This window comes from Gymnoscopelus microlampas (genome assembly GCF_963454915.1).
Source record: "Gymnoscopelus microlampas genome assembly, chromosome: 6".
Lineage (NCBI taxonomy): Eukaryota > Metazoa > Chordata > Actinopteri > Myctophiformes > Myctophidae > Gymnoscopelus > Gymnoscopelus microlampas.
The window spans coordinates 40,571,961-40,593,586 of record NC_139943.1 but is presented as its reverse complement, the minus strand read 5'-3'; the positions used below and the strand labels follow the sequence as shown (position 1 = coordinate 40,593,586).

General features: G+C 43.0%; 2 protein-coding genes across 3 annotated transcripts; one reads left to right on the top strand and one right to left on the bottom strand.

The window, feature by feature from the left end:
* The first annotated feature begins 1,488 nt into the window (after positions 1 to 1,488).
* On the top strand, positions 1,489 to 9,547 carry znf710a (zinc finger protein 710a). Of its 2 annotated transcripts, none has more exons than XM_084060309.1 (5): positions 1,489 to 1,532; positions 4,076 to 5,590; positions 6,928 to 7,119; positions 7,224 to 7,395; positions 7,805 to 9,547. In XM_084060309.1, the coding sequence occupies exons 2-5, from the start codon at positions 4,115 to 4,117 to the stop codon at positions 7,969 to 7,971; spliced, it is 2,007 nt and encodes a 668-aa protein (XP_083916435.1). In that variant the 5' UTR covers positions 1,489 to 1,532; positions 4,076 to 4,114; the 3' UTR covers positions 7,972 to 9,547. The 2 variants fall into 2 exon arrangements, with proteins under 2 accessions (XP_083916435.1, XP_083916434.1); XM_084060308.1 differs by having other exon boundaries at positions 4,076 to 5,620.
* Positions 9,548 to 9,702: 155 nt separating this feature from the next.
* idh2 (isocitrate dehydrogenase (NADP(+)) 2) lies at positions 9,703 to 21,144 on the bottom strand. The gene is made up of 11 exons (XM_084060310.1): positions 20,934 to 21,144; positions 15,536 to 15,627; positions 14,581 to 14,746; positions 13,645 to 13,805; positions 13,371 to 13,514; positions 12,097 to 12,233; positions 11,335 to 11,486; positions 10,850 to 10,962; positions 10,502 to 10,599; positions 10,302 to 10,394; positions 9,703 to 10,129 (listed from the first exon to the last, which is right to left on the bottom strand). The coding sequence occupies exons 1-11, from the start codon at positions 21,052 to 21,054 to the stop codon at positions 10,045 to 10,047; spliced, it is 1,362 nt and encodes a 453-aa protein (XP_083916436.1). The 5' UTR covers positions 21,055 to 21,144; the 3' UTR covers positions 9,703 to 10,044.
* Positions 21,145 to 21,626: the final 482 nt, after the last annotated feature.

Here is a 21,626-nt window from a genome sequence, read left to right as displayed (position 1 = left end):
TCCCTCCCCCCTCTTTTCTTTTTTCTTTCTTTTATTCTGTCTTTCCCTTTCTTTTACCACATCCTTTCTTATGCTTCAGCCCCCCCTCCCCCGTCTCTCCTTTCCCTTCTTCCTTCTTTTTTTGCTGCATTCTCTCCTTCCCTCCCCCACCCCTGCTCTCTTTCCTCTCTCTCCCTTTTTCTTTCTGTCTCTCTCACTACCCCCCCGCACCCCCCAGCCCCCCCCACCCCTTTCCTCTGCTCAGCCTCACTCCCCCCCTCCCTTTGCCTCCTTTCTTCCTTATTCTCTCTCTCCCCCACGTCTGTCTCTCCCCCTCCCTCCCTCCCTCCCCCCTCCCTCCCTCTAACTGCTTTTCTCTCCTTTCTCTCTCTCCTTCTCTTCTCTTTTGTCACTCAATTTTTTTTCCTTTTCTTTTCTCTTCTCTCTCCCGTCCCTCTGTATATTTCTCAGACGCTGTACTTCAGGCTGTCTCTGTAGTTAATTACTTTAAATGTGGAAGAGAAAAATAAAATACAATATGGCTAACAAACTACAGTGTACACAGTGAAACGCATGAGCCTTAATTTAACTCAGAGGGTGTGAAAATGGACCCACGTGGACCCTTGTGAGTCCTCGCGGGTCTCAGAGTTAAATTAGCGCTCAGGGTTTTACTGTGTACATGGTCTCTGGAAAGTTAAATTTCGAGCATATCTCAGCCACTATCTGTCTGACAGACACACCTCCACCCTTAGTCTCTGTGTGTTTGTGTGTCAGTGTGAGATAGAGTGTGCACACTCGTGTGTGCCTCTATATATGCGTTTGTGTATGTTTGTGTTTTTCTCTCTCTCTGTTTTTGTGTGCTGCTCACACACGTGCGCGTACGCGTGCGCACACAGAGGAACTACTGATTAGATTTTATAATTGTTTGTGTGTTTTTGCGCTTACTCGCTGCTATAAAAGGGAAATGCAAAGTATGCTGAGTGTGATCAAGAAATGATAGAGGCAGTGTCTCTGCTGTGTGCTTTTAAAAGAGAAACGTGCGCTGAAGGGTCATGCTGAATTGTATGTAGTGAGAAAGGGAGATAAGATGTGCATGTGTGTGTGTGTGTGCGCGTGTGTGCGCGTGCGTGCGTGTGTCTGTCTGTCTGTCTGTGTGTGTCTGTGTGTTTGTAAGAGAGAGAGAAAAGAGGAGAGAGAGAGAGAGACAGAGAGAAAGAGAAGTGAGATGGGAGGGAGAGGGTGGGAGGAAGAGAAAGAAATGGGGTGATACTGTGTGTGTGTGTGTGTGTGTGTGTGTGTGTGTGTGTGTGTGTGTGTGTGTGTGTGTGTGTGTGTGTGTGTGTGTGTGGAGGGGAGGGGGGGGTTAGGAGAGGAGGAGGAGGGGGGGCAGGCACAGTCAGTTCTGATAACAGCAACAGTAGGAGGAGGATGAGCCGTGGGACCGCCCCACTCTCCCACAGATATAAATAGGAGGTGGATTTTTTTACTCCACTCATTTCTCCTGAAGGATGAGATCCCTGAAACACCTCAAACATCACTCCAGGAACAATGTGGTGAGTTTGTATCCTTAAGGATGGGGGAGTGGGGGGGGGTGTCACTGTTGTCAGTAGAGGTGTACTGGTCGGGGGGTGGAGGGGGGGTTACAATGTGATTGTGATGTTTATTTACACACTCTGATCTGTGTGAGGGGAAGGTTATACTTTTTTCCCCCTTCCTTCACATTAATGTGAGGACTGCAGTGGGAACATCTTTTTATTTATTTATTTATTTATTTACTGAACAGATGAAGAGTAGACTCAACTATTCTCCTTCATTTTTCCCTCCCCTCTGCGTCTTCTGTCATGTTCGTCTTGTATTTTCATTTATTCTAATTTGTTGTTTGTGGGGCTGCTTTTTATGTCCTTATAGGTGTCTTTCAGCTCGCAACTTTAAACGTGAAAGTATGGACCCTCATGGACCAGAGCAATGACACACACTCTCTCTCTCTCCCTCCCTCTCTCTCTCTCTCTCTCTCTCTCTCTCTCTCTCTCTCTCTCTCTCTCTCTCTCTCTCTCTCTCTCTTCCCTTGTCATTTGTCTTTTTCTCTTTCATTCTCTGTCAGCCTTTCATTTTGCTGTGCTTTTTTCTTCACTCTCTCTCTCTCTCGCTCCCCTCCCCTCCCTCCTTTTCCCTCTTTCTGTTTCTCTCTCTCTCTCTCTCTCTCTCTCTCTCTCTCCCTCTCTCTCTCTCTCACTCACTCACTCACTCACTCACTCACTCACTCACTCACTCACTCACTGTCTTTCTCTGTCTCTCTGCCCCCCACCCACCCCGCACCCCCCCTCTCCTTTTCCTTTCTCTCTTTCCCTTCTCTCACATGCTCACTCAATCTCTCCCTTCCCCTCCCTCCTCTCCCCTCCCCTCCCCTCTTTCTTTATCTTTCAGCCCCTCCATCTCATTTCTCTCCCTCGCCCTCTCTCCACTCCCTCCCCCGCCCACAGCTCTTTCTCTTTCTCTCTATACCTCCCTCCCTCCCTCTCTCTCTCTCTTGCTCACTTGCAAGCACACACACACACACACACACACACACACACACACACACACACACACACACACACACGCACGCACGCACGCATGCATGCACACGCAAACAGACAGACAGACACACACATACACTTTCAAATACACACCCACTCTCTCTCTCTGCATTTCTTTCTCACAAACACACAGTCTGTCTCTGTCTGACTACTTTAAAAGCAGTAATTATAAATGACGTGGTTATCAGGGCATCCAGGTCTACCCCCCCCCCCCCCACCAATACACACACACACACACACACACACACACACACACACACACACACACACACACACACACACACACACACACACACACACACACACACACACACACACACACACACACACACACACACACACACACACACATAAACACACACACGCGCGCACACACACCTTTTTTCCCTTCCTTTATCTCTTGTTCCTTTTCCCCTTTCTCTCTATCCTCTCTTTCTCCTCTCTCTCAATCTATCCTCTCTCAATATTGTATCAGGAGAGAGCAGATCTTGCTAGTAATGTATGGCACAGACTACAGACTGTGCAGGTGACTGAAGAGAATAGGGATCACAGCTCCTTCATATATTTTCTCCACCAGTCACATTTGAGCTATGGAATAACCTGGAAGCACTGGCCTCTTATTTACCTTTGAGCAGTTTACGCAATATTGCTTTTCTTTTCGCCACCCCTCTATAGGTTGGTAGAACCATAGAGTCTATAGTTTTGCTGCTTTTTCAGACCGCTTGGATAAACGTGCGTGCAAGTCTGTAACGCTTTCCTCAGATTCATGCAATTATGTTAGCTAGCCCCATGCATAGGTCTAGAATGCAGAATGAAGCTCAATGCTCAATCGGATGTCTGTTATGGATATGAGACTGGCTGCCAGCATATATCATCTTGTTAAGGAAGCCCAGTGTGGCAGGCATTATGAAGTAGGCTGTGGCAAGAGGCTGTGTGTCTGCATGTAACAGACTGACAAGCCTGGCTCCTCAGGAATGGGACAGATACTGTAGCCTTCAGTGATGAGCCGGCCATGGTCGACCAGGGCCGCTGCCCTAGACCCCCACAGGAAGTGCCGAGGACAGTCCACGGAAGTCCACTTCCTGGTTGGACCTGCATCCCTTGTTGTGTTCTTTATTATTCTAAAGCCTGTCAAGGAAGGAAATGGGGAGCTAACACAGATCTGCCTTATCTCCTCAATCTAATGTTCTCTTCTGGATTCAGAGCAAAGAAACAAGGCGTTGTCAGAATGCGGCTTTCACAGGCTAACCCCCGAAAAACATTGTCCTTACGTTCTAGAGAAGTAGGAAGGAGGGTTGCATAACTTTTAGTGTCAAGCCCACTGAGACTTCATGACCATTATTATGATTATTCCAAACACATGCACGAGAAATATGATCACCAGAATACTGATGTTAGGTCCTTCTAAAATATTTTTAAAGCAATATTTTATAACGGCTGTAAAAGTCTAAACATGGATATGGTGTATTTTGAAAAGGGGCATTTTTATACTTACCTGTGTTTGTTTTGTTATCCATCAGGAGGAGGAGAGCAGCCGCCTGGTGCGGAGCTATCCCAAGATGATTGAGGACCACCCAAAGATGATCGAGGGCCACGTGGATGTGGGCACGCAGACGGAGCCTGTTGTGGTTCTCTCTCTGGCCCAGGCAGCCGTTCTGGGCCTCATTTCCCAGAATGAGATCTTTGGGGCCACCATCGCCCCCAACGGCTTTTACATGGGAGAGCCCCGCGAGTGCCCTCCAGCCCCGGCTGAGGCCATGGAGTACGAGTATGCCGACCAGCTGATAGGGGCAAATGGGGACTACCTGGCTGAGCCTGCTGGGGAGCCGGAGGCCCAGCCCCACAGCAGCGAGAGGAGACGGCCTGGGCCCCGTGGGAGGACCAAGAGGCCAAGGACTGATGGAGACCGGGAGGCTCGCCAGCCCAGAGTGACGAGTCCACAGCCTCAAGTCAAAGGTGAACGGCTTGACTCGGACAACCCTCCTTCCTGCGTCTACATGCACAACGGTAGTAGCCCCAGCAAGGAAGAGGATCCAGTCACCCGGCGAGGCTCCCTGAAAGAGGAGGCATGCGGGAACTGTGCCACATGTGTTAGAGAGACATCCAATTCGCAGGCAGGCGCACGGCCTGAACGGGACTTGGACGAAGACACAGGTCGGGAACGAGGCCAGAAGGACAAAGAGCTGGTCGTAGAGGAAGAGGAGGAAGAAGAGGCATTAAATCTAAAGACAGGAGGAGAGGCTACAGAGAGCCCCCTGATGAGCCGTTACTATGAGTCCAGTGAGGTGGCGTACGAGTCCGCGGACATGGCGCTACCGGGGGAGTATGAGGAGAACGGCCAGGCCATGCTATGGTCAGACCCCGAGGGTCTCGCCCGGCGCATGCAGATCGACCGGCTGGACATCAATGTTCAAATCGATGAGTCGTACTGTGTAGACGTGGGAGAGGGTCTGAAGCGCTGGAAGTGCCGCATGTGTGAGAAGTCATACACCTCCAAGTACAACCTTGTCACTCATATCCTGGGCCACAATGGCATTAAGCCCCACGAGTGCCTGCACTGTGGCAAACTCTTCAAGCAGCCCAGCCATCTTCAGACCCACCTGCTCACGCACCAAGGCACCCGGCCGCACAAGTGCAATGTTTGCGAGAAGGCGTTCACTCAGACCAGCCATCTGAAGAGGCACATGCTGCAGCATTCAGACGTCAAACCGTACAGCTGCCGCTTCTGCGGCCGCGGCTTCGCCTACCCCAGCGAACTGCGGACCCATGAGAACAAGCACGAGAACGGCCAGTGCCACGTCTGCTCCCAGTGTGGCATGGAGTTCCCCACCTACGCCCACCTGAAGCGCCACCTGACCAGCCACCAGGGGCCTACCACCTTCCAGTGCCCAGAGTGCCACAAGTCCTTTGCGTACCGCAGCCAGCTGCAAAACCACCTGATGAAGCACCAGAATGTGAGGCCCTATGTCTGCCCCGAGTGTGGCATGGAGTTTGTCCAGATACACCACCTCAGACAGCACGCCCTCACTCACAAGGTACTGGCAGCGCACGCCCTCGCACTGAAGGTACTGAAACTCCAACGATACGCCTGATTTGTGCTCCACTCTATTATGTCTTAAAAAGTAAAAACCCATCAAGTAGTAGTATTAAACGTTCACAAATTATTTATTTAAAATGAGAGAGAAATAAAAAAATCATTCATGAGATAAAAAGCATATTCTGTGCCTACCGAGTGTAACCTTATAGACCTTATAGAAAATTGAGGGTTATATCGCACACTATGCCTAACAGCCTTTTTCCAAAACCAGTTGCTGTGTAAACACAGCCTTCAAAGCTCTTGGTTCTTTGTCTGGTGCCTCAACCCCCCACTTGCATGTGTTTTGTGTTGCGACTCGTACGTAGACCAACTTCCCTTTATGTGCAATGAATCATTCAATGTCTTCTTCTCCATTTCATGACCACAGTACGTTCTGTGTTTTAGTATATCGAAAAATTTGCTTCATACCTCAATTATGGTGTCGTTACTTTGTGTATGTTAAAAATAAACTTAAAGCTACAATCCAGAACTTACTTTAATTAATAAAATGTTATGTTAATCAATCTGTATGGTAGAGTATGTTAATACAATATAACTAGCACATCTGCAGTGATTGGAGGAGGTCTCCCTACTCTTCCATTGAGAAATGTCTACCTGGTGTCAGGTAGGACACCTACTGATTATGTCAGTAAAGTTACTCAAAGCAGATGGTGCACCGCATTGGACACTAGATGGGCCGCCACCTTAATCCCATTTAGACCTGAGGCCGATTCGAAAAACACCTTCTAAATCCTGACTTTAGTTTTCTGAAAAATGTATTCAAAAATGTAAAACATGTTATGTTGCTATTTACTGTACATAGCAACAACTACACAAAAAGGGGTTCCTGGATTGAAAGGTATAATAACGTATTGGTGTTCCAGGTCTAAATGGGTCGTTGTAGTTCGGACATAAAACTTAAGGATTGTAAAGAATGTATGTCCAAACGTATACGTTTACTTCAGCTATTGTTAAAGATGCTTCTCCCCCGCATCTCAACACTTGGTGGAGCTAATGTGACCTATATGAGTTTGACATAAAGCCAATATGCAAATCCTTACTCACCTCATTGTTTCCTCTGTTGTATTAATGAATGCGGGTCACTCTGTGGCACTTCTTCCCGTCTGTTAAAAGACAGTGACATGCATTTGTTTTCATATTTGTGGTACTTCTGTGTGTTATTCCCTATTATGACTCATTGTTTATTCTGTTTTAACCAAATGCAAATGAAAGAGAGAAAACAAATCTAAACAAATTACTTTAAAAAGTAACTCCCAAATACTTTTGTCTCCCTAGGGTATGAAAGAATTCAAGTGTGAGGTGTGTGCAAGGGAGTTCACTCTGTCTGCCAACCTGAAGAGGCACATGTTGATCCACGCCAGCGTGAGGCCCTTCCAGTGCCACGTCTGCTTCAAGACATTTGTCCAGAAACAGACCCTTAAAACTCACATGATTGTTCACCTGCCGGTCAAGCCTTTTAAATGCAAGGTAAGGACCTGACCGCATGTAGATCTCAGTCCAGGTGAGACTCCTCATGTAATTGAGCATGAGCATGTGGACTGACCTGTCCTTTTTCCCTCGTTGCCTCTTAGGTGTGCGGGAAATCTTTCAACAGAATGTACAACCTCTTGGGCCACATGCATCTACATGCGGGAAGCAAACCATTCAAGTGTCCTTACTGCAGCAGCAAGTTCAACTTGAAAGGCAACCTAAGTCGACACATGAAGGTCAAACATGGCATCCTGGACACCTCGCTGGATCACGGTGAGGAACGCTGAATGAAAAGTCCATAGCTACCTTTAAAACGATTAATTTCCGTGATGACATACGTACGCATGTCTAATTTCTTTTAGTTGGACTCCTCTGCATACTTCATATTGCATTATTGTCACTCAGTCGGCCCCTAATGCACTTTGACTCAGCATGTACTGTAATCTACTGGCCTGAGTGTTTTGGTGCTTCCCTGTCACTCCCTCACTGTGTGTTTAGTAAATATAGCAGAGCCTGGATTAGACATGCCTGTCTCTATCAGTGGACAGTGATATGGAGGCACTGGAGGAGGTGCAATCAACGGACTCTCCTCAATGAGGCCATGTATCTGTAGGAAGGACTCACTGTGTGTATCTGAAGACATGGTGGGCTAATATTTGTTCATCTACACCTTCTCCCTCAGAAGCCCCCCAAGACGGTGAGAGCCAGGACGACTATGAAGACGACAGCTTCGAATTCAGCGAGCGAGAGAATCGGGCGAGCAACAACACACCAGAAATCGCTAAACTGTCTGAAATGGAGTACTACAGCAGCTATGCGAAGGGCGGCGGGCGCTACAACACTGCATGAATTATGAAAATGACCCCTAAATTGAGTATAAGAATGAACTTAATAAGAATATAGGGGATTGTGTTATTTTTGCTGTTTAAGGCATAGTGCTGGAATTGTTCTTCAAGGGCATGAAGACATCCAGCAAATTCTGCACATTCGTATGCACTGGAATCTCCTCATTTGCCATAGTCTGGTATTGTAGACTTCCTTCCTAATTGCCCATATTTTTCACCACAGCAACCTGCAAATCTACTGAAACAACATAAGGGAAGTGTAGATTCACAAAATAGGGGAAATTATTTTTAGGAGGGGAAAAACATCTATTGTCATTTGATTAATAATAGAAACATGCTCAGAGCCTAAAATGTAAAGCATATTTTATAGCTAATAGAACAATAGACAAACAAATAAAAGCATATGGTGACAGCATGATGCACTTACTCATTCAGACAATCCCGCGCTTTCAAGCAAGTCTGTTGGGTTACATTGATGTCACATTTCAACAGGGTGAGAGAAGTGAGCAAGTCTTCATATTCATTTCACTTGCCAAAGCTTATCCAGTTGCTGAGGTTAATGTACTTACAATTTTATCACTTTATGTTTGTACTGTGACAAGTTGAAAATGGCAGGTTAAGGTCTAAAAGACTACCTAAATTCCATAGGATTTGCAATTCAAGTTTTGTTGTATTTTATTGTACAGAATGTATCAGTCCTGGATGTTGGCTGGTACTGTAATCAGTGCATTGCACTGAGGGCCACAATATGTGAGCAGTCTGTTTTTCTTAAGTTCCTGCATTAGCAAGCATCACTCTGTATTGATCTCTAGTCTATGAATGTAATTGTTGCTGTGGAATGTTTAAGATGCTAATGAAAAGAAAAAAAATCAAAATACATTTTTAATTGTAGACCCCTTTACCAAAGAATTGGATTTACCTTTTTACCAAATCCTGCAGCTAACGGCAGCAGCAGTGACTTTGCCTCAATGTACCAAGTTGGGACGTTGGACTTCATGGGGCCCAATTGCAGATCTCACATAATTGCATTTAGGTTGGCCCTCCCACCCATTTGTAGATTTCTTCAAAAGATTACCACAGAGAACAGACTGTGGCACTGCTTCCCTTTCGAGAACCCTGTCTATGTATGTCCCATCTAGGCCTGCACAGGACAGACTGCAACATTTTTCAAAAAAACAATGCAAACCTTGCATTCTTATTGCAGTCCTGGTTTCTGTGGATGAATTTCAACAAGAACTGTCCCAAAAACTTTGGACAGAAATATTAAGTGCCCCTGTGTGTCTGCGAGAGCATGCCATCCATCAAGCTGTACTCTGGTCCAAAGTGATGAACGACAACCTCCCAACATGTGACAGGGCCGTGGACCTCACGGAAAATGATTTGGGAAATGCTCAATATATTCAGTTTCCCAGCGCTTAGCTTTTCAAACATATAGCTCCGCAAACAAAGTATCGATTTGCAAATGTTGATATAGCGCATTTAATATGAAATGCGAATTTTTGAGAATTCTTCTGCTTATATGTTCATCCCATCAGTTTTAGTGATGATATAAAGGGGAACTACACCATGTTCAGCTTCAATGGCTTTCTATATCGTTAGACAGTGTGGATATAATGTTGATAGAAATGTATGTACAATGTTGTGTACCAGACAATACTGTAAAATAATAAATTTATTTACCTTTAAAAAAGGCTCACCTTTCATTGTTTTTTGACTTAATTCAGCAGAAGAGCGGTTCAAACAAGGGAGATTTATTGGCAATTAAGCTCGACATGGGCTTCAGTCTTATCCAAGGCAGAATTCAGCTATTTGAATACAGTACTTGACATTACAAAAATAACCATGGCAATAAGGAGCAAAAAAGGAGTGAAGATTGGCAGGTGGAACAACATCTCTCAACTGCAGAACCATTTAAGAAGTAAGCTACGCGATTCTGTTTCTACACAGTAGTAGTAGGTTTTTCTTATCCTTCAGTTGCAATGCATGTGGTTTTCTTGACCTTTTAAGTTAAAAATGAGGTACAAAAACAGGACAACAGTATTGTCATTTCCAGGCTAGCTGGACTCTTTCAAGTCCTTCACTTGCCGAGGGCTTTGTCCAGATTGTTCTTGATGGCGTCCAGGAAGTCTGAGGTGTTGACGTAATGCTCGTTCAGTTTGCAGCTGAGAAGACAAGACAGGACAAGGGAAATCAGACTACAGAAAACTCAGTTCCCGTTTTCAAAAAGCATTCAAATATTCGTTGATTCATTGTCCTGCAGGCTATATGTGAATATAAAAAGTTGCTAAGAGTATACCATCTTTTTTTTGTTGAATTAAAGGTTAGAGCGCTTACTTGGGCAGGCCGTGGATGCAGCCTGCAAGGTCCTTGGTCATAACACCACTTTCCACCGTCTCAACACAGACCCTCTCCAAAGTCTGAGAGAACCTGCAAGGAGAAAAAAAAACATAAAAATGAACACACATCACTCTTATATTAGCATGTCTGAGCAAACAATGGTAGATCATTTTTTAAATGGTTTATAGATCCCTTACTTGATAAGGTCAGGGTTGCCATCAAGTTTCCCCCTATGCTCAAGGCCCCTGGTCCAGGCAAAGATGCTGGCAATGGGGTTGGTGCTGGTCGGCCGTCCCTGAAGATAGACAGGATGATTCAATCAATTCATTCAACAAGCTATCACAAAGACAACCATGGATATGAGGCATAAAGATAACGCTTTTTTTAATCCTTCCTTGTTGCCAGCTAAGGTTTATTACAATTTTCACCACCAGATGTCACTGCAAGTACACGGATAACTGGTGAAACGAGGCACATTCTTTAATTTCCCCACTGCACAGTCCTAGATTGATATTAACATCGAAATTAAATAGCAAATAGAATACCTTCTGGTGCTCGCGGTAGTGCCTGGTCACAGTGCCATGGGCAGCTTCAGCCTCGACTGTCTTGCCATCAGGGCAAATAAGAACTGATGTCATCAGTCCCAAGGAGCCGAAACCTAAAAGAACCCCACAAAAGAAAAGATGTCAATCTACAACATCTTGCCTAATACAAAACATATTTATTTTTGTTAAATAACCTAGAAGCTATAAAATTCCCTGGTGGCAATCGCTTCTTATTAACCCATTAAGACCTGAGGAAGATTGTACAAATGCCTTCTAAAATCAGTAGTTCTTACACTTTCAGGATTTTTCAAAAATATTCAAAAATAGCAGATGTACGAGTTCGCAGCGTGGCACTAAGTGACGCTCTGTGAGCTTGTATATTTGCTATTTTTTAATAGCCAAAGCAAAAATCTTAAGATGACACAGTTGCTTTCCCGGTTTTAAAGGGGTTAAGAGGCTTTAATGTCAGTTTGAGAGCATCTCACCCTGAGCCAGGATGTCGGACTGGACATCTCCATCGTAGTTCTTGCAGGCCCACACAAAGGCTCCAGAGGACTTCAGTACTTGTGCCACCATGTCGTCGATGAGTCTGTGTTCATACCAGATCTTCAGCGCGTCAAACTGTGGTTTGTAGTTCCTGTCAGACACAAAGCATATCCACTTGAAATGTGTCACAGCGACCAGAAACATGACAGTAAAAACATATCAACCAAGTCCTGCAGTGGCACCTTGATATTATAAGAATATATGCCTGTTTGTGCAGATTACAGGCAAAAACAACATAAAATAACATGAATGGAAGGGGGAAATGACAGATTGATCGATAGGGGGTGCTATAATAAACATTGACAGTGGCTAAGCTCTTTGATTGATTTAATACTTTTTTTTAGCAAGTTTGGGATTTGGGAAACAGTACAGTAACAAAAGCTATGCTAAAAGGATAACACAAAAAGACCCAGGGGGCTTGTTTCCCTTTGTACACTGTGCTCCATTTGTGGAGCAGTGACACTTGTTTTCCTCTACAATTTGTTTTCCTCATTCCTTGTCATTCAGTGCAACCCGATCTGTTTAACAATTTTGCCAAGTTTCATTGAGACACACACACACACACACACACACACACACACACACACACACACACACACACACACACACACACTTATATTATGCATTTACAAAGGCCAGGTCTGGCCAAAGATGGAAAGAGAGATCAGTTTGAAAAGTTTGTTAAAAATAAATAAACTTACTTTTGAAAGATATCCTCGAAGATGTCCTTGAATCTACCATCATAGGCTTTGAGAATTGTGTTCTTGGTGCTCATGTACAGAGGCCACTTCTTGCCGATGGCATACTGGAAGCATGCGTGAGCAAAGCCAGTAATAGACTGTAGGAGAGAAAAACGGGGCAAAAGGTTACGAGGGTGGAAGGCCACACGAGTAATACAGGGGTTAACAACCTTTTGTGTCTGGGCCAGGCTAGACCACATATATACACTGTACCATTAGCTGACACGTCCATTTCCCATAGACAGGTTGAAAGTCCCAGTGAACAGTTTGACCTCTACTGTTGTAAAATCAAACAAACCGTTGCCTTGATATCCACAAACAAAACAGTGGTTAGGCAGGATCAAATGAGGTGAGTGCACCCTCAGTTTCATGGAACGCTACAGACAACACTGACACCACATGCAGGTTATACTCCTTCCATGCATGCTGGTCAAGTTACCCAGTAGCAGGTTTTACATGGCAGTTACAGAAATGTAACTGAGCAAATATGAACTTAACACAAGCTTTAATAATTGGATTATTAATAAGTAGATACAAATGTATGAATAGTGTACTTTCAACAGACCTTGTCGGTTTGCTAGATGCCTAAAAATGATAATATCTTAATTATCGATTAATGTCTACAAGCGCACAACAGGTCATAATGCGATGTGCTGAGAGCTTGTAGATCGGCTATTTTTGCCATTTTTGAGCGACAGTGTAGTATATAAAAGTATAAAATAAGTGGTTAATTGATCTTAAAATCATTAATTGATCTTAAATCATGGCTTCAATTATCTACTAACTGGACTTGGATAAACCCATAGCCCCCTTGGATATAGATGGCTCACTCCTCAGTCGTATGTCCTATGTGTACCGTTTTTAATTGTTTACATTAGCATTTAATTATTGTGTTCTTGTACAGTGTTTGTATAGTCTGTTGGGTGTTTGTTGTATAATGGGAACACAATGGAAACAAGCTTTGGCTTTTTTGTGATGAATACATTTTGGCACTTTTATTTGGTGATACTGCGCTTTTAACTGTTGCTAATAAAGTATTCTATCCATCATCATAATTTAGTTTATTATAAGAAATAAATCAATATATATGAATATATAAAAAGATCACACATCTCAATTGCTCGATTAATCAAAGAAGAGTTATCAATAGAACAATCGCTAAGAAGATAATCGATAGCTGCAGCCCTAATTTTCTTCAGTAAAATCTTATTATGAAAAAAATAAAACCCACTCACATCATCTGTGTTGTACATGCCCATTCCACAGCCACCGGCGGGGAAATCATACACCTCCCACTCCTTGCCTGCGCTGCCATCAGTAGGTGTGAATATCATCTTGAATTTGCCCGGCTGGTCAACAACAAAGTCTGTGGCTCTATACTGTAGCGTAGAGGGAACAATTAATGACTTGTCTTTTGCAATTCGAGGAGAAAAATAGGTGTTGATATCAATGTCCAACAAGCCTGGCTGTTGCACAACCTACAGAAAATCTCATCTAGACGGAGCTGACCTGATCGCCAAATGCATGTCTGCCAATGGTGATGGGCTGTGTCCAACCAGGAACAAGTCTGGGAATGTTCTTGCAAATGATTGGTTCACGGAAGACAGTGCCGCCCAGGATGTTCCTGATGGTTCCGTTGGGACTTTTCCACATTTTCTTCAAGCTGAACTCTAAAAATAAGGAGTTATAAGAGTGACACAAAAACATGTCAGACTGGTATCGTCTGGTACAATTTTCCTGTGGACATGTTTTCGAAACTGGCTGCTAATGATTACATGTAAGTAATAAAACATAATTATGCCTTTAACCACTTTAACCCCGTTGTTGAAATTTGGGCATAGGTGATGAAATAGCAGTTGTACGCCCACAACATTGGCTATTTTTAAAATAGTTTGGAATTTCACAATTATTTGTAAGTGGTAATGGTAAACCCATTAAGACCCGAGGACAATTCTACAAATGTCTTATAAATCTAAAGTTTTCTGAAAAACCTATGTCGTCATGTGTGCTCAACCCTCTTCACGTCAGGGACCCCCCCAAAACGATAATGCATTTGGCCACAGACCCCCCCCCCCCCCCCCCCCCCCCGGTCCGTCAAAGTATTTTGTTCCAGGGACCCCCAGAAGCAAAGACTTGAGTTAAAAATGTTCACTTAAAAAGAAAACATATTGTGTGTGTGTGTGTGTGTGTGTGTGTGTGTGTGTGTGTGTGTGTGTGTGTGTGTGTGTGTGTGTGTGTGTGTGTGTGTGTGTGTGTGTGTGATTTGCAGAGTTTCATGATTTTTCAAAAATGGCAGATCTACAAGCTCATAGCGTGGCACGAAGTGACGCGCTATGAGCTTGTAGATCTGCTATTTTTGAATAGCCAAAGTATAAAATAATGGTTAAAGTGGTTCAAAATCTAAAATGACAGATTGCTTTCTCGGTTTCAAATGTTATTAAAGACCTATAACTCTGTCCTCGTCGGGTGTGATGGTGGCGCACTTCACAGCCACGTTGTACTTCAGGGTAGCCAGGGCCGAGTCGATGGTGACCTGGTCATCCGTCTGGTCACGGTACGGCAGACCCAGATCATAGTACTTCAACTCAACATCGACGTTAGACAGGATGAGCTGAAAGAACACATAATGAGAATATCAGAACCCATGCATGCTTTATTCTGGAAATAGGACTACACACAGGAACACTCCTGTCAAAGAAGCTATGTTTAGCCAGGTTTCCCAACACAGCCGAACACACTGTACTCCAGGGACAATAGGAGTCAAATCATTCTTTTAATGAGGTGCCAGATCTACTCCTGTAGTGGTACCTACAGGGGTAGGTACCAAGTATCAAGTATGAAAAATAACAGTCTGTAAAACTCTTAAGTATAGGCGATATTATTAACTGATATATTACCGATGCATAATAATTGTCTATTCATTGTGTGATACATTTTCTAGCTATACCATATTTACATTATTTTAACAATACATTCATCCTAAAATGACAACAAAAACTAAACATCACATAACATTGACTGATATCATCCCTATGGTCCATGTTTCGTCCCAAACCAACACACCATCTGCTCTCTCCAAAGGCAATCAGCCGGCCCCTGAGTGAAACCTCACACAAAACCCATCCCCCACATCATACATAATCTCACTGCCATCAGCCACACACACACACACACACACACACACACACACACACACACACACACACACACACACACTCATTCACTCACTCCCCATCTACGTTGTCAGTCGGTGATATAAAAATAGACGAGTCAGACAGTGTGGGCCGGTCTTGCCCCAAGGCAGGCAGGCAGGCAGACACACACACACACACACACACACACACACACACACACTAATGTTTGTATGTTCACGTTCCCCGTTCAGTTAACACTTCCGAACCTTTTCTTTGATGAACTCCCAGATGATCCTGGTCATTTCATCTCCATCCATCTCCACCACTGGCTGGGCCACCTTGATGCGTTTGTCGGCATCTGTCATTCGTACAGAAGACAAAGAACAGACTTTTATTTTACTAGCCTATGGGGAACAAAACACAGTTGCCCTGGGACCAAAATGGTAGCTTCGTCACTATGATCATATTCTACTGCATTTAGTCAGGAAAAGATCCCTTTGGTCTGTTAACTACAGAGTTCCTTCTATGATTATGGAGTTCCAAATTGGACAGTGCGCCTCAAAAGAGAGTTCAACACCATATTATTACCTCCCACTTCCATTATACAATGTGGACTCTTAATGTGTTAAAGCTAACATTTGGGTGTACTAAATTCAATGCCACAGGATTAGATTGGACTAAATTACAGATTTGTTTTTGTTTTTGCTTTCAAACTTGTAGCAGTACCAGTCAGATCTGCTTTCATTCAACTGCAAGATGCAAAGAATCAAGTGACTTTCTGGCCTCCCAGCCAAGTCAGTGGGCTCCAGCAACATGACACTTTACTGAATATTAGTAGTGTCTGAACAAAATGGCGGAACACATTGGAAATGTACATGACCGACATTACATTTGGTGAAAAAAATGACCGTTTTAATTCATATGAAATAAGATAGCATGGACCCATGTGCGTGCTTAAGAAGACACTCAACCTTCAACAGTGTCCATCAAGCCTTGGTAGCACCTGTCAAAATACACTCAGTTCAGTTCCCATGCTCTTGGCTAGACACGTGGTCCCCGTCAGCTGGAGGTACATGGTGGATCATTGAAAATAACCCTGAGGTCAGGACAGATTTATTCATGTAACGTTAAGATTCCCCTGTAACCAATTATGGCACAGTACACAGCCTCAGTGATAATGGCTTACACAGATTGCTTTGTATAGGGTAGACTTGGTCCACTATTCCCTAGGACAAAAATCGAACGTAAACCTAATCAAAAGTAAGATTTCTTTCTTAAGGTTCATCTTGCGGGACAATGACATTTTATAGTCTCTTCTCAAGCAAACAATATTGGAATTCTTCTTTGGCTGCCGAGTACACAAGATTGTGTGTCGTTCTCAGAAGCAGTGTTTTCCTGAAAGCAGTACCAACACCAATTATAAAAAGAAGAGCTCTGTAGTGTAGAATGAGATTGAGCCAGTGTTGGTCTAACCCTGGTTGGTTTCTGGACAATATAACCTAAAAATGTAATCACAATATGAATGTACTGTGTCAATGTGAGCATTATATTTTTGATATAATCTTTACTAGTACATTTTCACAATAACCAGTCCACATGAATGCGTTATTTGACTTTTTTAGTCGTCGGTGTCCGGAAACATACCGGAAATGTTTTAGAAAATGTTTTACTACACCAGAGTTAAAAACCTTGTCAAAAGCAGATTTTCTTTGGAAGAGGTCATTATGAGGTATGTGTAGGTCTGAATGAATATAGGCCTAACTATGATAGATATTCACCTCTTGATAGCCACTGACAGTCTACTGCAAGGCATCATGGGTAAGAGTCATTTCACAGCTGTCATTGGTCATCATTTCAGAATAGTCCTACCTTAAATCTGCACAACAAGACATTCACTCTCACAATTAATGTGATAGAGGGGGAGGAGAGTGCACTCAGTGCAGGAGAACTAAGTTACATAACATGTAATGTTGAGTTCATCAACAAACTGGATGCCGGAGGACTGTTTTAAACAAAGTCATACAGGCTCCCCATAGCAACTGGGCATTTGTTGGGGATACGGTAGTAAAAGTGTGTATTTAACCACTGTCACCCTGGCGTTCCCATTTTAACTCTTATTTATTTTTAGATTGTTGCATAAATAGCAGCTCTACAAGCTCATAAGTAACATGCTTGTAGATCGGCAAATCTCACTTCACGTCATACAATAAAACATAGGGCTAGTATAGCTAGAATGAAAAAACAGATTGATGCAGTCAACAGAATGATACATTATTCTGGCTCGATACGCTTTGACAACAAGGGAAAGGGCTCTATGCATATGACTGGTTGGTTGTACCACTTTTCTACACAGTTAAGGTTCTCATTTCAACCTGCTTACTGTAGCTTTTTGCATGATACCGGTGATGCCCTGATTTGCCACAGTTTCCAATATCAGAATAAACTCACCATCTGAGATGTATCACAATGATGCAACTCAGACAATGTGAAACAAATGACCCCACATCTCACTGTGTAGACTAACGTAGGTCATTTGCTGATCGCTGTAACTTTAGATTATGTGGAATATGTCAATCACAAGGAGCAAACTAAACAATCCATTTTAGTTTGTGCCTAATCTCTGAAAGGCATTTATTTCAAATGAAGAGTTAGGGCAGAGTAAAGGACAAATCCAAAACAAAAATGAGCGCTTTGCTCTCTAAAGGTCATTAGGACAGCCCTTTGCTGTCCTTTTCTGGTCAACAAACAACCTGAAACCACTTGACTTTTAAGCCTACCGAGTATTGCAGGGAACAAACTGAACAACTACTATAGGTCACAGAAGTTCACCAAACTCCAAAAGATCTAGACAAATGGCAAAGGAAGCTGTGGTGAAGCAGTCCATAATTAGATTAGATGCTGATTAGCCTTTACCTGGGCTTTCAAAAAGACCAGGTAACCAAGAGGTAGCATACTGAGAAGAAATATATATTTAAAGGGGGCACTGAGGGGTTTGAGGGCATAATGAGAGAAGCTCCTGGCAAACGACCTGCAACAGTGCAACATGTGATGGGAATAAGGCACAGACAGATCTGCCACTCTGCCAGTCATAGCCATTACTTTTTGAAAATCTTAGCCTCACGTCATACTATTACACTGACACCTCATGTCATGCACTGACATTCTTTACTGTAGACGAATATGCTTCATTGATCGTTGCTGGTGATTTTATCCATATTGAGGGGTTGCACTGGACTTGAACGTTTTTGTTCATACAGTGTGTATTGATTGCACTGACAATAGGCATTATATAATATTCATAGCGGCTAGCCCAATAGTTTGCGAATTTCCCCTTATTGGGCAAAGTAATGTAAGGAAAACCTCTGTCATATGCCTTAGGCTATGTAAAACACAAGTTGGAACATGTTTAACGGCCCATATTTCCCACCAAGACAGACGTGATAAGATCCTTTACAGATCAATGATGTAATACTATGATCTCTTTAACTTTGGCTAGAATGACAAGGAGGAGAGCAAGTCCCATTGTCCAGAAAATATGTGTCATGTAGTTTTAACACCGACAAAGCCTTTAAGCTATGCAGAGGCCATTTGTTTGGTCAATCTTTACAGTGACCGCCACACTGGACGATTATGAAACACTAGCGATAGCGAGGTGACTACAATGCTAAAAGGCACGTTTATTCAGAGACAGCTGGCTGTCAGTTGTCAACAGGACAGTGCCCAAACACAGCGCCCTTCAATTGACCCAGCAATTTGGTTGAGCTCCAATTCTCCAAAGTCACGAAAGGGGGAGGGGGTACACACCATGGTGGTGGTGCTTGCAACACAAAGACTTTAAAATTTTGATCAAAATTGTATGTCCAAGAGGCAGCGGTGGAAGAAGTACTTGAGTAAAAGTACAAAAGGTATGGGCATCAAGAAAAGTACCAAAAGTGAAAGTACTCATAAGACAGAACATCCCGTTTCACAAGTTATCATATGTCTAAAATGTATAAGAAATATTTTGAAAATAGCAGATCTACAAGCACACAACACATTGCAACATGTTGTGTACTTGTTGGTAAGTTTAAAAAGGGCTGAAGTGGTTCATGTATGTTTTTTAATAATTAATAATTAATACAAGTAGTAACTAAAGTTTTCAAATAATTGTAATGGAGTAAAAGTACAATATGTCTCTGAGATGTAGTGGAGTAAAAGTACCTCAAAACTGTACTTATAAGTACAGTACTTGAGTAAATGTACTTGGGTTACTTTCCACCACTGCCCAGAGGTCCTGAGCTCCATACAACCTACAGCATAAGGTATATTATTACATTAACAAGACTCGAAAGTAAAGGACACCTATGCACAATTCTCCAGTTTAACATTAATTAAAATAACGGTATTTAGCACGGAAATGTGTCATATATATAGTGCTGCTGGTGATATGCCCCAAATGGAAGATATAAAGTAGGACAGTACACTTGTGGCGGCCATTACTCTACTACCAGTCCCTCTTATACCCTGTAGCTGACCTTGTGGAAAAGTTTGCACTCACTTCGAAGAAAGAACGGCTTTTAAACAAATCAGTTTGAATGACAATATGTGCACTAATTAACACTCTCTATTGGTTAACAGATCAACCCTATACCTACATATCATGCAACTATATAATATATTGTATGCATGTATGATGACTTGTACTAAGTACAGCGGACACATGAGGACGTGCAGATGTCATTCAAACGCTGCCAGTATTGCGTGGCATATAGATTTTCTTTTCGATAACTGGAAATGTAATGATTGATCAGTAAAAGTCAAAGCTCGAATGCTAAACGAGCTTTGGCATCCGAATAGAAGTAATCGTTACTGCGGTTCGGATGCTACGGTGAAGATTCTCTTAATTCTACTTTTGAGAAAAAGTCAGCAAACAAACCCCAGAAACTTCGACAAGGCGGACAAAGACAGCTGGCTTCATCTAGGCGCCTCTATCTTTTAACAGCCATATAACCTGCCATATAATCATTATCTAGTCAAGTCACGGGGTGGCGGTTTGCGCGTCGTTTGGCTGCAGATCAGCATATATGACCGTAATAAGGCTTATAACGTTGCATTTTAGCACACCACCCGGGTTTTCTAGGTTGGATGATGCGGTGGCGGCTAACGTTAGCAGTTAAACTCAAGTGTTGCCATATGTTGTGAGAGAAATAAGCAACCACGTCTAGGTGAACATGTCCAAAAGAATACACTTTAGAGCACTACTAGGCCATTATGAGCAGTTTAAACTTATATTCTGTATGCATGTACATTGAAAATAAGCTCAACACGTTGAGAGCTTGTAGATCTGCCATTTTCAAAAGACTTTAAATAAAATGTGGAATATTTGGAAGATCAGATGGGGTTAGGGACAAATACATATTCATTTGGGGGTCCATGACGTGAAAATGTTTGAGAAACACTGGTTATAATAATATTTTTTAAAAAATGGAAGCAAGCCTAAATAAGCAACTACATTGAGAAACAAACCCCAAAAAACCGCAACCACCAATTTGTACAAGCAACTTTACAGAAAAAGAAGACCTAAGTCGCTGACATGGCAACACTGCCGTTAAACTCCATCCTAGCACCGTGGCTTATAGCAGCTGTGCGATCATACAGATGATCGGCTATATAGTTTGAACTCACAATTCCTTTGTTGTTGGAGAGTCTGACAAGTGTTTGCCGGGGCAGCGAGCACCGCAGGGTTCTTGCTGAGAGCTGCAGCAGACTTGCTGAGAGCGCTGAGGACCTTCAGGTATCCGGCCATGATGTCTTTAACCTGCCCGTGTGTCACTTGTTGCAGTAGATGGATATACTACTCGACAAAACTCCGAGGCAAAGAGGGGCCGACACAGAGCCCGGCTACCGGCAATATACTCAAGCACAACCCACTCTATGCACGCTACGTCACAATAAATGGTTAGAGGAGGGATCAAACATCATTGTTGCCAGAGTTTGGGAGAGAAATAAGCAACTAGGTCTATGAAAACAAACCCAAAAGAAGCAACTTATAGGCTTTAAAACTTATATGCATAGGCTATTTTCAAAAGAATCTTAGAAGGTATTTTTTTAAATTAGGAACATTTTAACATTACAAATCTTGAATGGGGGTCCCTGGCACAAAATGCTTTCAGATGGGGGTCCGCAGACAAATACATATTATTTTGGGGGTGACTTGAAAATGTTTGAGAACCATTGGTTTAAACAACATTAGGAAACAAGCCCAAATAAGCAACTACACTTTAGAAACAAGCCCAAAAAAACGCAACCTGCAACTACCAATGTTTACAAGCGACTTTACAGAAAAATAAGCCCAAAGTCGCTTATAATAAACAGACA

Bases quoted from the DNA above. Each gene is read 5' to 3' on its own strand.
- znf710a (XM_084060308.1), top strand. From the start codon at position 4,115: ATGATTGAGGACCACCCAAAGATGATCGAGGGCCACGTGGATGTGGGC. The intron at 5,621-6,927 runs GTACTGAAACTC...TTGTCTCCCTAG, and splicing joins CGCACGCCCTCGCACTGAAG to GGTATGAAAGAATTCAAGTG. The intron at 7,120-7,223 runs GTAAGGACCTGA...GTTGCCTCTTAG, and splicing joins TCAAGCCTTTTAAATGCAAG to GTGTGCGGGAAATCTTTCAA.
- idh2 (XM_084060310.1), bottom strand. From the start codon at position 21,054: ATGGCCGGATACCTGAAGGTCCTCAGCGCTCTCAGCAAGTCTGCTGCA. The intron at 11,487-12,096 runs GTAAGTTTATTT...TGTGTCTGACAG, and splicing joins TTCGAGGATATCTTTCAAAA to GAACTACAAACCACAGTTTG. The intron at 10,395-10,501 runs GTAAGGGATCTA...TTCTCCTTGCAG, and splicing joins GGCAACCCTGACCTTATCAA to GTTCTCTCAGACTTTGGAGA.